At 47.0% G+C, this 14994-nt stretch overlaps 1 protein-coding gene across 1 annotated transcript in view; it reads right to left on the bottom strand.

Moving 5' to 3' along the window:
- Window positions 1–4063: 4063 nt before the first annotated feature.
- PEPD (peptidase D) overlaps window positions 4064–14994 on the bottom strand; it is a 151720-nt gene continuing 140789 nt past the window's right edge. The window contains exons 14-15 of the mRNA XM_063167645.1: window positions 13137–13328; window positions 4064–4633 (exon numbers count right to left, since the gene is read on the bottom strand). Of these exons, the coding sequence (XP_063023715.1) occupies window positions 4484–4633; window positions 13137–13328 (342 nt within the window). The 3' untranslated portion in view covers window positions 4064–4483. The remainder of the gene's footprint in view (window positions 4634–13136; window positions 13329–14994) is intronic.

Raw genomic sequence — 14994 nt, 5'->3', positions numbered from 1 at the left:
GGATGGCGGGACAGCGATCCCTGGCCTTAGTGACACCAGGACAATGATCCCTGGCTGACACTGGAACAAGGATCCCTGGCCTCGACTGGCACTGGGACAATGATCCTTGTCCTTGGCTGGCAGCAGGACAAGGCCCAGAGCAGCAATGGCTCTGTGCAGCACCTCACTGGTGATTGGAACCAATCCGTGTTTAAACGTGCCCCAGTGAGAGGCTGCAGGAGAGGGCTCAGGCTTATTCCAAGGCCCCCCTGCCCAAGCAGCTCCAGGGAGCAAGGGTGGGTTCCCCCGGGGTGAAGCAGCCCAGGCTGTGTGGCAGCAGAGTACATCCTCCATCTCACCCTCTGCTGCAGGGCACACAAAATTTCACCGTGGACCTATAAAAGTTAAGATTTTCCTTTTGACTCATTACTCTTAACTCCAGACTGTGGCAGAATCCAGCGCCTGTCAGTGCACAAGGAGTTACAGCACATTTCACCAGGAAAGCTGATTCCCATTTTCTCAATGTCCCCCAAGGGAAGGAAGGGGTCTGCTCCAGCCCCCAGAGCACTCCTTAAACAATTTACATGTATCATTTCAGAAGTGCTCAGACGTTTCTAAACACACAAATTTGCTCAGCATAAGACACATTCTGTTACTTCGGTGCCAACTCTATTCAAGTCTGTTTGTGCCAAGGGGAAAAGGCATTTGGGAACACATGACAGAATATAAAATATCTTGATGTAGTCAAAAAGAAGATTTGCCATAAGCTGTACTTTCACCCCATTAATACACTTAAAATTATTAAACACCACTTTTTAAAGTATTAAATATCACTTTGCTTTTAAAAAAAGGTTTATTCCCCTCCCCTCCCCAGTTTAGGAAAAAAGGTCTAATTCACTTTTTGCCTAAGTGGATAAAAATGATCATAATTACAGAACAATCTTCTGGAATGAAGGATGAAATTTACATTCACCAAGTTCATGGGCCTGATGATGAAGGACAGCGGGGGGAAAATGAAAATGGTGCCGCATCCCGAGCAGAGCCCGAGCAGAGCCCGAACAGAACCCGAACAGAGCCCGAGCAGACCCAAACAGAGCCGAGCATAGGCCGAGCAGAGCCGAACAGAGCCCGAACAGAGCCGAGCAGACCCGAGCAGAGCCGAGCAGAACCCGAGCAGAGCCCGAGCAGAGCCGAGCAGAGCCGAACAGAACCCGAGCAGAGCCCGAACAGAGCCCGAACAGAGCCGAGCAGACCCGAGCAGAGCCCGAGCAGAGCCGAGCATAGGCCGAGCAGAGCCTGAGCAGAGCCGAACAGAACCCGAGCAGAACCCGAACAGAACCCGAGCAGAGCCGGAGCAGAACCCGAGCAGACCCGAGCAGAGCCCGAACAGAACCCGAACAGAACCCGAGCAGAGCCGAGCAGAGCCGAGCAGAACCCGAGCAGAGCCCGAGCAGAACCCGAGCAGAACCCGAGCAGACCCGAGCAGAGCCCGAGCAGAACCCGAACAGAACCCGAGCAGAGCCGAGCAGAGCCGAGCAGAACCCGAGCAGAGCCCGAGCAGAACCCGAGCAGAACCCGAGCAGAGCCGAGCAGAGCCCGAGCAGAGCCCGAGCAGACCCGAGCAGAGCCCGAACAGAGGCCGAGCAGAGCCCGAACAGAGGCCGAGCAGAGCCCGAGCAGACCCGAGCATAGGCCGAGCAGAACCAGAGCAGAACCCGAGCAGACCCGAGCAGAGCCCGAACAGAGGCCGAGCAGAACCCGAGCACAGCCCGAGCAGAGCCCGAGCACAGCCCGAGCATCCCCGGTGGAGCAGGGCGGGCGCTGCCCGGAGGCTCCGAGCGGCCGCGCCCAGGGCAGAACCGGCTCTGCCTCCTCCCTGCCCGACCTGTTCTGCGGCCCGGCCCCGCTCCTGCTCCTGCCAGCGCCCGGCACAGCCGGGAGAGGCCTCCCAATGCTCCGGGGTGATGGCAGTGTTTCCAAATCTGTGCAGTGTTTCTATAAAACAGCAGCACCAGGGTTCAGCATCATCATCATCCCCTGGTGTGTTCAGAGCCTGCCACAGTGTCGGGATCTCTGGCTGCTCAGAGTGACCCCGAGATTGTTCAAAGTCTCTTTTCCCAGCCCAGTGCTTGAAGAAGCAGTCAGGGCTCTTCATTTCTCAGTCTCAAGGTTGTTCATTGTTCCTTATCTATAAAATTCTTTCTCCTGCCCTGCCCAGGTCCGTCCAGCAGGACAGTTCCAGGCACTCTGCCTGCCCCCAGGGCAGTGTTATGGCTTTATACTAAAAACTACATGTGCAATGTTCACAATTACTGTCCAATCCCTATCACCTGTGTGAGACAGTGAGCTTCTACTCTAAACCAATCTGTAAGTGCCACCATCACAGCAGGAGATGGAGGCCAAGAAGAAGAAGGAGAAAGGCTGGGCATGCCCAGTTCCCTCCATCTTGCCTCCTGAACCCCCATACCAGAAACCCCAAAATCGACTTTTCCACCCTGTGATAACTTCACTGTTATTCTACCTAAACTGTTGTGGCTTGCAGATCTTCATCTCAGGTTGATAATTTGCTCCAGGGGTCACAATCAAACCCACAGGTGTTCTGGGCTCTGTGCCAGGGTCTCTGAGCCCCCTGGCAGGGTCCTGGCCGTGCTGGACAGACAGAGGGATGCTCTGGGTTCCCACAGCCCAGCACAACTCTTGGCTGTGGAGCGAATGGGGCTGGGCCTACAAGCACTGTTTTGCACTGAAAAACCTGAGTTTTGGGGCAGATGAGTTCAGAGCAATGCCAGTACAGTCTCTGTGTTCTCATATCTGCAGTGCTACCCAAGCAAAGCCTGATGTCCTTGTGCAGGTGACAGAATTCAGAAGTGGAACATTCCAGTCACCACAGCAGGGACACCAATGCAGCAGCACATACAAGCTCCTCATCCCACAACCTCCCTGCCTGAAAAAAATGTCTCCCTTCACAGTCAAGAAGTGCAGTGCAGCAATTCCTGTATTTGTCTCTTACAAACCAGTGTCAAGAAACCTTTAAAATATGTAAATAGGCTTATTTATTAATTGAGTGGCATGAATGAAGTCCTCTGGATTGTTTCACAGTGTTTCTTTGGTCTCCCACATGAAGTTTCCTCCATAGCAATGGATCACCAGGCTGTTGGGAATAAAGGGCAGTTCTTGTCACACAGACCAAGCTGCTCAGCAAAAGGAGCTCTCCTGGAGCAATGTCTATGAGGATTCTTGAGGAAATGATGGCAGGCCTAGATGCAGTGCTGGGGGCAGGCAGCAAGGCAGGGGCAGTGTTCCTGACAGCAGCCAAGCCCCCAGGTGGGACAGGAGCTCACAGCCCATCCCATCACCTGTGTGAGCCACAGAGCCGAGCTGCTCGCACCCAGCTGCTGAGGGACCAGACCCAGCAAGGCCCTGATGCTCTGCTGTGGCTTCAGCTCCTCCTGGCACAGCAGGGGGATGTTCTGAAGTGGCTTTGCAGTCAAACTGCAACAGAATCTGAATAGTGAACAGGAGTTTTGATGGGTATGTAGAGTGAGAAAGATTATTTTTATGTAGTTGCCAGCACCTAGTGCTATTTTATGATGCAAGAAATGTATTTATTATCCTGCAAGCTGATGAATACCTACAGTAAAGAAAAGCTTCTCTTGGTAATTTAAAGCTTGCATGAGTGGAAAATAATTTTGTGACTAATATCAATATGTTTGTAAGGTATCCAAATAAGATTTACATTATTTCATTCTGAAATGTCTAACACTGAACAGTTAAAAGTAACTCTACCATGCTGCACAGCATATGCTGCTGAATGACCATGAGCCCTGCAGCAAAGATATTCCCTTCTTTCAACTTCTAAGGGCCATGAACACTAAAGCAATCTGTGTTTTTAAGGAACAAACAGATGAACAAATCTGATGAGGATGGGGATGTGTTTGAAGGATCAGTACAGCCACTGTCCAGAGCAGAGAACTCTGGCTAGGGAAGGGTCAAAGTTTGCAGGGCACAAATTGGCAATAAGGTCAGATAAAGAAGCAGGAACTGGAGCAGAAAAGTAAAATGACCACAAAGTTGTGAACACAAATGATGCCAAGGTGAATTTTAATAAAAATTTGTTTCTGCTTAGTACATGGATACAGGTCCATAAGAAAAATGTCATTATGTCCACAGAGAACAACTGATTTTTATTTCTGTTTTTCACAGTACTTGTGATGAAGTTTAAAAAAGGACTTAAGAGTGTTACAATTGCTCATAGCTTTCAGATAATCCATTTGGTAGAGTCCCAATCATCAAAATTCAGATTTAATTGCAAGATAATCTGAGTTGAGATCTGACAGAAGTATAAGCCCCACTGACAAGGCAGCAGGGTTATTTGGCTGCTGCTTGGTCACGTAAACTGCTGATTTTCTTGCTATTGAGAATTGGATGCATTTCATTTTCTGTGCTGCAGCATTAAATCAGAACGATGACTGATTAGTTGAGGCAATAAGCACCACCCTGAAGTTTACTGCTTTTGGCTGGAGAGGCAGCCAAATGATTTGGCACTGCCCTGGCCCTCTGCCATGAAGGCCTCAATCTCCTGCACGGTCCGTGGGACGCAGGTGAGCAGCTCCACGCCCGTGGCTGTCACCACGACGTCGTCCTCGATGCGCACCTGCACGGGAGCACACGGTCACCAGGGGGGCACAGATGGCACGGGCAGCAGCAGGGAGGGCACAGGGTGCTGCTGCAACCAGGCAGAGCAGCACCCTGCAAGCAGGAATTGTCACCACCAGCACCCTGGGGCTCTGCAGGTGACACTGGCAAGGGGGGCTATTTACAGATGTGAACGAGACGTTGACTGTGCCTCCAGCTGTTTCATTTTTCAGCATCACTCTCATTACATGGTTATGACAATGGGAAGATGCCAGCAGCTCACATCCCAGGCAGCAGGCTAGAAAACTTAATGTTACAACTCACTTTATAAGCTTCTTGACTAATTACACAAAGCAAAAGCACATTGACAGTAGTTCTATGTAATCACCATAAGCACACGTACTTTTGGTTAAAACAATGCTTGCTTATTTAGAATACAATACTTACTTGTAAGCTTTAACCCACAGAGCTCCATTATTAAGCTTTAACCTTCCTAATATATTGCTAGATAAATCTTCTGTAGCTTAGAAAGCTATTCAGACAAGCGTCAATACACAGACCATTGTTCTATTTGCTCTTGCTTTTTCTACAGTTTCAATAATTTTTCTGCTGACCAATCTCATGGCTGCTGCTTAGCTCTACTCACACTTCTGCTGTCTCTGAGGCCTGCATCTTGCAGCTTTCCCAAAGCCCTCTGATTTTGTGGGTTCCCACAGCAGGCTCCAGTTCCCCTTGGGCCACTGGTGCCTGCCACCCTGCTGGGGTCACACAGGCTTGGGGTGACCCTGGTGGGGTGGTGGCCCTCAGGTGCCTCTGCTGCAGTGGGTACATCAAGGACAGCCTGAGCAAGGAGCTGCAGCACTGAGCTCATGCTCTGTCATCCACGGGGCCAGGAAACCTCAACCCCTGAGAGCAGGAGCAGTAAAAAGAACATTCTTCCCTGGATTTACCTCCAACCTTCTTAACTTGCCAGGGACACTGCCTCCTGATGCCCACAATGTCTGCTCTCAAAGCTCTCCTGTTTCTGAGCTGAAATTCAGGTAGCATCAATTTGCACTTAAAACTTTTCTCTTAACACAATAAACTTTCATAGTGAAACTTTGAACATTAAATAGCTTGTGGCTGATATTCCACACATTGAATTTTGAGCTGATGAGAAAGTCCTAAGCAGGTCAGGTGTTTCTTTTAAAATACAATCACAAAATTTCAAATCCTGGAAGGAAAAAGCAGATCCTCTCAGTTTTTCAACTCTTGCTATTAAAATGAAAAATGTGCTTCATTTCTGTTTGTCTCTAATCTCTTCTTACCAGTAAATGTGCCTACACAGTCATTCCCATTATCTTATCAGAAAAATGTTGCTAAGTTGCTAAGCTGTAATAAAAGCAATTTTAGTAAGGTGCAAATCCAAAAGAACACAAACCCTGGGTACTCCCACCTTACAATTGCTTTAATTGTTTCTGACCTCTTGACATTTTCAACTAAAAATAAAGCTGGTTAACATTTGTACTTCTGATTGCAAAATAATCCATTTGTTCAAACAGAATGAGTCATCCAGTCCTTATTAAACTGTTTAATGATGTCTTTGCCAGATTATTTCTTTTAGTTGGTATCAAGTTAAGTGTATTATAAAGCAGAATTAAATAAACAAACTCCATTGAGTTGACACATTTGTTTTGGACAGCTGTGAACTGGAAAGCTGTGAGGCTCTGTATGCTCAGTGCCTTGCTGCAGAGCACATCAGCAACACATGCAATGACTCTGCACTTGAACACAATTTATCAGGATGGGCTTCTTGATTCCCTGCTTCAAATTTGACTGCTGAGCAAAATATAACCCAAGCATTCAGCAGGAGGGCCCCACTGCATCCAAAGGCAAATGCTGCTGGGCCTGGGCCTGGGCAGAGCCTCCCTGGGTGGATCAGTCCCTGCCAAAATCCTGATGGCACCAGGCAAGCCCTGCAGGAGTGTCAGCACCCAGGGACAGACCTGGGAAGGCAGCAAAAGCCAAAGCATCACATTGGCAAGCCCAGCCAGGGTGAGTGGAGCTGGACACAGTGATGATGTGAAAGTAAAAATGTCAGTGCAAAAGCGAGTCTGAGAGCAGAGGGAAGGGCAGACAAAGCTAGAACTGGCTCTGCCTCCAGAGAGAGCCTTTTCCCAAGCACTGCCAGCTCCACAAACCTCCCCCTGCTTGAGCTGAAATTCCCCAGCTACAGCAATGTATCAGCCACAATTCAGCCTCAGTAATTAGCAAAAAAACCAAGAAAAGTGGTTTGTGCTTTCCAGTTCAGTGCTTCATGACTTCCCAATACCTCTGCACTCTTTGGGAGGATGGACTGACTTAAAGCAGAGCAGATGAAAGCTGGACTAGAGTGGGGAAGAACAAGTGGGGCAAGGTGTCTGTCCACTGTTTTTTATCTAGGCCACAAGAGAAAATCAGGGTGGGGAAGGAGCTGGGAAATAGATAAGAGTCATGGAAGGACCAGGGAAAGGAAGGTCCAGTGAGGTGAGACAGGTCTGACAAATCATGGACAGAGAGAGCTGGGACTGGCTAAGGGGCCCAGGCAGGGAGATCCTGGTGGAGGTGAGAAGTGAGACATCCTGAAAGAGGAGAGCACACAGGGGCTGCAGCTGCCAAAGGCAGGAACTGAGAGTGACCAGATGGAGCAGGATGAGAGCCATGCCCTGTGACTCCCTGTATAGGAGGAGCATTGTCAGGAGATCACACAACTGTTGGGAGATCACACAATTGTCAGGAGATCACACAATTGTCAGGAGATCACACAATTGTCAGGAGATCACACAATTGTCAGGAGATCACACAGTCTGTGTCACAGCCCGATCTGCTGTGAGAAGTGGGAGAGCCAGGACTGTCCCATCAGCCTGCTCAGCATCAGCACCTCCAAATGCTCTTTGGGATGTGGCTGGAGGCACACAGAACCACTGGGCCCTGGGACCACCCACCACTCCCTAAGAACATGCCTCTTCTTTCCCCAGAATCCAATCCTTCCTCTGCTGCATGAATCTCACCTGCAATGGATGCTTGCCACAGGAGAGAAGTCAGATTTCCCATTTTCAGTGCATAATTTTTCCTTTGTCCAAAAGCAACATGAGTGCAGAGGAATAGGCTCTCAAGGGGAAGGAAATGGTTTCATTTGCTCTTTTCCTTCACACCGTCCATGCTTCACCCTGAGTTTAAACTCAGCAGCAGCAAGAAGCAGCTTCAGAGGACCTGCAAAACCTTCCCCACAGGAGAGCCTGTCATTTGGTCTTGTCTTCTGGCCAAATGGACAAAAGATGCTGGATCTCTCTGGCAAGGCTGACTGGTTTGGGACTGCCTTTCCCAGAGGGGGACAGTGATTATGAAACTTGCTCTCAGAGCTGTCCCTGTCTGCAGGCTCTTTGTTCATTAGTACTGCTTGTTTCAGGGCTACACAGTGGTTTGGAGCTGGGCACCGAAGGGTGAGGCTCTCTGCACCCCCAGCTTTCAGGGTGCTCTGCAAAATCCTAGGGGAGGCTTTACTTTCTTGGTGTGAAATGGCAGACTTCAACAAACCACTCATGTAAAGATACAGTGGCCAGGAATGCCAGCACTGCCCCAAAAATGCCTTTTCTTATCAAGGGCAGTGGCATGATCTGTCCAGCTAGACCTGATTGCACAACTGCCTGACACCAGCAACAGCCCATCATGTGGCTCCACTCAGTGTGTCCCAAAGCAGGGCCTGGGGGCACAGCCAAGGGCAGCACAGGAGTTAAACACCAGGGCTGCTCTCAGCCCACACAGCCTCGCACTTTGTCCCCACTTACTAATGCAGCCATGCTCCCCAGAGCCTCCTGAGCTACCTTCCAAGGGAAACAGGGCTGGAGCTCTCACTAATTTCTTTTGGATGATAATATATCTACGAGGTTTTGACAACCAAGAAACTCGTTTGGCCAATTAAATAATCCAGATTTGCATGATGACAGATCCCAGATGTCAAAAAAGGCAACTGATGAAATGTCCTTTTTTTTTTTTTTTTTTTTTTTTTTTTTAATCTATTGATCATTTGTTTGATTATGGCTGTGGAAAGCAGCAACATTATCACTGCAAGACATCAGAGTGGGAGAGTTGCCTGGAAATGATGACAGGACATGGCCACACATGGGACCATCCAAAGCAGACAGGCACAGGTCTGGCTGGAGGAGCCTGGGTCTGTTCCTACAGAGGCAGCTGTGCAGCCAAGGGAGCTTATTTCAACTCAGCCATCGACTTCCCAATAATTTTTAACAGAGCAAGCTTATCCTGAGCAGAGTTTGACTTAGGAAGAAGAGCTGCTGCACCAAACCCAGGCATTTGCTGCTGTTGCACAGTGCCTGTGCCAAGGTGTTTGCTGTATGTGCATGGTGGGCTCAGTGCTCAGGGAATCTCATCCCATGCTGCACTCTTCTTGGCACAAGCTGGTTTCATTCACAACCAAGCCCTCATGTCAAGAGAAGCTGTATTTTAAATGTCCACATTTAAATGTTGACATTTTCATAGAAGAGGATCAATATCAGTAGGGTGAGGCCATGGATTTTATTAGATTAAGTGATACAGATAGGAAAAAAGCCTCAGGTGCCCAGTCCCTTCATTCAGGCTCAAAAAGAAGCATTAAACTGCAAGCTAAATACAGGTTAGAAACAGCTGGTCTTACTTTAACCTAATTGTGTTAATTAGAGAAGAGAAAAGGGCTAAAGAAGGTTTATAAGCACCTAGCAGTAGTTTTTGGGTTGCCTACACCTATCACTTCCCTTAGGAGAACTTTCAAAGGAAGTTAAGCATGCACATTGTGACAACTGCTTTCCCATGAAAACTTTTGGAGAAATGCTGTGTAGCACCATTACTGTGATACAATGTTAAAAAGTAGATGAGCATAACGTTTATTGGTTAGTAAACAATTTCATTTCACAATATAAATTCACCATAAACTCAGAAACAGAGCCTGATCTTCTGAAAAATAAAATCAGGACAGACACAACTTTATTGCTCTCTGAACCAAAGGCAGAAGCAGGTGTCTTGCTCTTTATTTTATTTAGCATTTATTCTGAGTAAGGGAGCTACTACTGTTTTGAAACATATTGTAATATTAGCAGATCTTCAAGTTCCTGGGCTTTGTAAATCTGTTTAATTTTTAAATGAGAAAAATCTGTAAATGAAAGTAATGCATTTACCACCCATCTGCCTTTCAGCATTTCCTCTAAGTTGCATAGTTTTCAGATATTAAGTCTAGTGCTAGTTCTACAAATCCTAGGGAAAATAAAGCCTGAACAGAGACTGAATGTGTAAGGCCAAAGAAAGACTGAATGGCTTTACTGTGTCTTTGAGAAAACATCATATGAACTGCATGAATCAGTAATCAGCTTATGAAGAATGGAAATGTCAACCCCTAAAGGGCAGCATTTGGAGTCAGCATTTCCCCTTCCCCGAGGATTCAGCTGCTTTTCCTGAGCAATGCACACCACTGCATGCACACCCCTGTGTTTGCACATCTGTGTTTGTTCAGGAGCTGTGGGGCAGAGTCCAGGCAGAGCAAAGGTGCCCTGGGCCAGGCCCTGTGCCAGATCCAGCAGCAAGGGACAGCAGCCCTTGTCCCACAGGAGCTGTGACCTCGCTAAGCTGGACCTTGGCTTTGCAGATGGACAACTCAACTCCATGTGACTGAAACGTCCCAAAATTGGCCAAGGAAGTCTGTGAAGGACTGAGCTGACAAGTAAAGAGTGCAGGGCTTCAGACAGGCAACATCCCCCAGGTTCCCCCTGCAGGGACCTGTCCTTGACCCAGAGGAGGTGAAGAGCCCCAGTTCATGTCCCAGAGCAGCAGGGAGGGCCCAAAGGCTGAGCTGAGCTCAAAGGTGGAAGGGCTGCTGATGGACCTGCCCCAGCAGGACATGCACCCCTCACACTGCCTCTCCTTCCTGCTCCTGCAGCTCCCACAGCCTCCTCATGGCCAACTCCAGCCAGCACAAACTAAAGTCAATGGCTTCAGCCTTGCCCTCTCTGGCACGCTACAAGGGCTTTGCTTCTCAATGCAGAGACTTGTCACAGTCAAGAAAATTATTGAAAGCCCCAAAAAGACATGAATTCAAGGTGAATTTGTGAAAAATCCACAAATTCTCTGTGTGGACAGACTTAGAATTACAGTGGTGTTACTTCAGTGAATGTTAGTTCATTTTCGAAGTGAATTACACTAAACCAAATCAAGAACATTTTAATTAAGTGAATTACACTAAACCAAATCAAGAACATTTCTCTCTCTGCAGAGAGAAATGCACAACTTACTTCCTTTTGTGGAATGTGTTTTACTTTTACACCAAAAGGAAGATTGGAGTGGCTGTAGTGAACTCTTCAGCTACAACTGACACCAATACTAGCCCCTGTATACTATTAATATTTGTCAATAAAAAAAAGAGCTTTTAAAAAAAAAAGATTTTAAAAGATCATTTTTTAATCCCATAGAAAGAAAGTTTTCTGGCATGCTTTTGTGAGAAATGCTCACTCACTCTGGATAAACTAGAATGAAATATTTTGTTCATAACTGAGCACTCTACACAGCACAAATTGCATCTTCTTTTTATGCAGAATCAAGTCAGAATGGTAAAATGGAAAAACTTATTTTGATTGCTCTATAATTCATCTTTTGTGAAGAATTCAGAAATATTCAGATGTATTCCAGTCTTAGATTTTATTTTCATTCTTCTCCTGGACAAAATCAAGTGACAACATCTGGCTCAGAGTATGTGTGTATTATTATTTTTTTCTCTCTAAGTAAAATGTATTGTTCACAGGGGGATCAGAGATTAAGATTTTTGCTCAATCGTTTTTGGGCTGCCCCTTCTTTTAGCAAAGTTTGTTGGCCAGCTCTCCTTACAAGTCATCATTACAGGAAGCCAAAAAAAAATGAGGGAACAAAGTTTGCTTGAAATCTCTGGAACAAAAGTGCCTGATCCAGCAAGTTATTACCAAGGTAGAGATCCCAGGCTGTCCCTTATATTCTGTGCAACCTCTGGCAGAAGGTGAGCCACAGGCACAGCTCAGGTGCAGAAATGGAGTGGGCATTCACAGAAATTTGGGGAAAATGTGGGCTTTGCTGAGCAATTTCAGGGAAAGCTCACCAGGAATCAATTCAATTGCTGAAAAACGCTCATAGAGTGTTTACGTGGAAAATGGAAATAATTAAACCTGCTTCCATTGCACATCACAGTGTTCTTTAAAAATACATTTCAGTGTGTGCTGTCACACAGAATGTGCTCACAGTTAGAAAATGCAGAATTAGCTGCCTTTTGCTCACCAGTACCTCAGCTGTCTGGCTGGCAAATCTTGATAAAGAAGCAACACAGAGACAGATAATGTCCCAGAGCTCAGCAGTGAATTAAATACCAGCAAGGGTAAAGTCCTGTGTCTCTCAACAAGGCTGCACCCACACCATGGGTGGCTGTCCTGGAGCCTGGCTGGCTCACATGACTGGGGACAGCACACACAACTCCTCTGTCAGGGCTGGTGGCTCCAAGGCAGCTCAGACCAAAGTGATCACCCTCTCAAGGCTGGGGTACAGGGATAAATCAGCCAATGGCAGCAGCAGACAATTCCTAATGAGTGAATTTTCCTTCCAGAAAATCACCACCACTGCAGTGACTGCTGGCTGTACTGAGACTTGGCAGAAGAGCCAGGGGAGGATGGGGCATGGCAGCTGCCTGCTCTATCTCTGTGCAGGAACAATGTGGCACCCTACAAAGGCTTGCCCTGCTGAAATAAAAGCCCACTGGAAGCACTGCAGCTGCTGAATGCTCTGTGAGGGTGGTGGCTTTGAATGGGAAACGTGCCCTGGACAGCATGCACAGCCAAGGCCCCTCCACTTGCCCAGCAGCTGCTGCATGGAAAGACTGCCCAGATCACCTCTGCCTTCCCTGGCCAATGCCCCTGTGCCCACTGAGCCTGTCACACTGGGCACTGGGGCTCTGGAACCCTATCAGCCATTCTGCTGGAAACAGGGAAGGCTCCTCCAAGGCACAGGTTTCATGCCATTCTGTCAAAAATCCTGTAAGAGCAATTATTGCTGTTTGCATCTTCTGTCCCAGCACTGGACTGTGCTGCTGACAAGGAAGCCAACTCTGGACTACAGAACTCAGTCTCATATTTCATAACATACATGTTTCACACACTAGACAAAACACTTACCTGGCAAGCCACTGCATGGTGCTGGCAGAGGATATTTCAGTCAATGGGAAAATATGGGTCTATCATTAATCACTAGTAAAAAACCACATTCAAAAATTAGAATAAAACCCCTCAGTTTGTCTGCAGAGCCAAATGGCCTGAATGACTCAAGGTGCTGCTTCAAGCAACAGCTCTATGTGCAGTACATTACAACTTCCAAAAGCTGTAAGACTTTTGGGGGTTGTAAGAAGTCCCAAAAGTTGTAAGTCCCAAAAGACTTCTGCTTGGATACACGGTAAGGACGAACAAAGAGAAAACCAATTAAGGGAACCACGTGCCAAGCATACTCACCCCGCCGAAGGCCCTGAAGCGCTGCAGGACGTCCGTGTTGATGAAGCAGGCCCGGGCAGGGTCGTGCAGGGCCTGTTCCAGGAGGGGCTGGATGAAGTAGATGCCCGGCTCCACGGTGAGCACCATGCCCGGCTGCAGGCGGCGCGCCGTGCGCAGGCTGCACAGCCCCGGCTCCTCCGCGCGCTCCACGCCCTGCCACACACACACACACACTGTCACCTTTCTCCTCACACAGCAATCTGCCCAAAAATATCTCCAGGATTCACATTTTGTGAGCCTCAGGTAAGGATCAAAACAATTCTTATTTGCTGTGCCCGTGTTGTGCCAAAGGAGAATGCAATGTGGAGATTGTTTACCCAGTGATGGCGTTTTGTTTCCTTGGCTGTCACAGACATCTTTTATGAAAAATCCTTTTGTTAGGATCTTTTCTCCTGAGAAGCTGAGAGGCCTCAGGAACAAAATGCAAACAATGATTATCTGCTGCTGTGGAATGCAACATGTGCATCTTTGATGGGTCTCATATTGTTGTTTTTAATTAATGGCCAATCACAGTCCAGCTGTCTTGTACTGTCTGGTCAGTCACAAGAATTTATTTTCCTTTTCCCTTCCTTTTCCCTTCCTTTTCCCTTCCTTTTCCCTTCCTTTTCCCTTCCTTTCCTTTCCTTTCCTTTCCTTTCCTTTCCTTTCCTTTCCTTTCCTTTCCTTTCCTTTCCTTTCCTTTCCTTTCCTTTCCTTTCCTTTCCTTTCCTTTCCTTTCCTTTCCTTTCCTTTCCTTTCCTTTCCTTTCCTTTCCTTTCCTTTCCTTTCTTCTGAAGAAATCCTTTCTTCAATTCTTTTAGTATAGTTCTATTCTATCATTTTCTTTTAATATAATATATATAATAAAATAATAAATCAGCCTTCTGAAACATGGAGTCAAGATTCTCATCTCTTTTCTCATCCTGGGACCCCTGTGAACACCATCACATTTGGCCTGTCAGGGCCAGGTGTGTGTGTGTGTGTCTGTCAGGACTGTGGGCTGACAGCCACGAGATTCTGTGCAGTTGAGTGCTTGGCAGATTCACTTTAGATGTAATCTAATATAATATAGAATAATATAGTATAATTGATTAGCCTTCTGATAAAGATGGAGTCAGATGCATCACTCTCTCCCCTCACTGGGGAGTGCCTGCACTATAACCTGCTCTCACAGACACCAACACATGGAGCACCTCACAGCAAGCCCTCCTGTGCTGACTGCTCCATAAGACACACAAAATATAAAAAATAATCACAAAGGACTGAAATTAGCCATGCAATTTCCTCCCTCCCATCAGTCCTCATTTATCTTTCACATAGTGGGATGACCAGATTTCAGCTCAATGCCCCAACTGCTTTTTGCACCACAGAAATCTTGGCTTTGGATATGCTTGGTACTGTTACTTGTTGCCCTGTTCTAAGTTCTTCTAAGCCTTCTGATGTTTACATTCTTGTAATGAAGTTTTTCATGCACTTTTATGTAAATAATTGTTGTTTTACATTCTTTTCTGGAGGAGGGAAAATTTGATGGACTGTTGGTTTGACCAGTGTGATTGGAGAGGTGGCACTTTCATCCTCCAATCCACTGTCACTTTTGGAAGTCTATAAATGTTGGAGTCAGAAAGTAAACTTCCCTTCTTTTACCTTGGAGGTTCCAGCGTATGTGTCATTTTATTTTATGTCCCATAGCAACTGTATTACAAAGCAAAAATAATTCCTTGCACTATTCCTTGCCCTACCCTCCCTTGGAAGGTATGGTATTGTAAGTGGCATGCAAATCTTGAAATGCCCCTGCCACGTCATGGCTGAAACAGCTGAACTATGCAGCAGAGAACAATTT

This window comes from Melospiza melodia, chromosome 13 (genome assembly GCF_035770615.1).
Source record: "Melospiza melodia melodia isolate bMelMel2 chromosome 13, bMelMel2.pri, whole genome shotgun sequence".
In the NCBI taxonomy this organism is placed as follows: Eukaryota; Metazoa; Chordata; class Aves; order Passeriformes; family Passerellidae; genus Melospiza; species Melospiza melodia.
The sequence above is the reverse complement of the archived record's forward strand: the minus strand, read 5'-3'. Positions and strand labels throughout refer to the sequence as shown.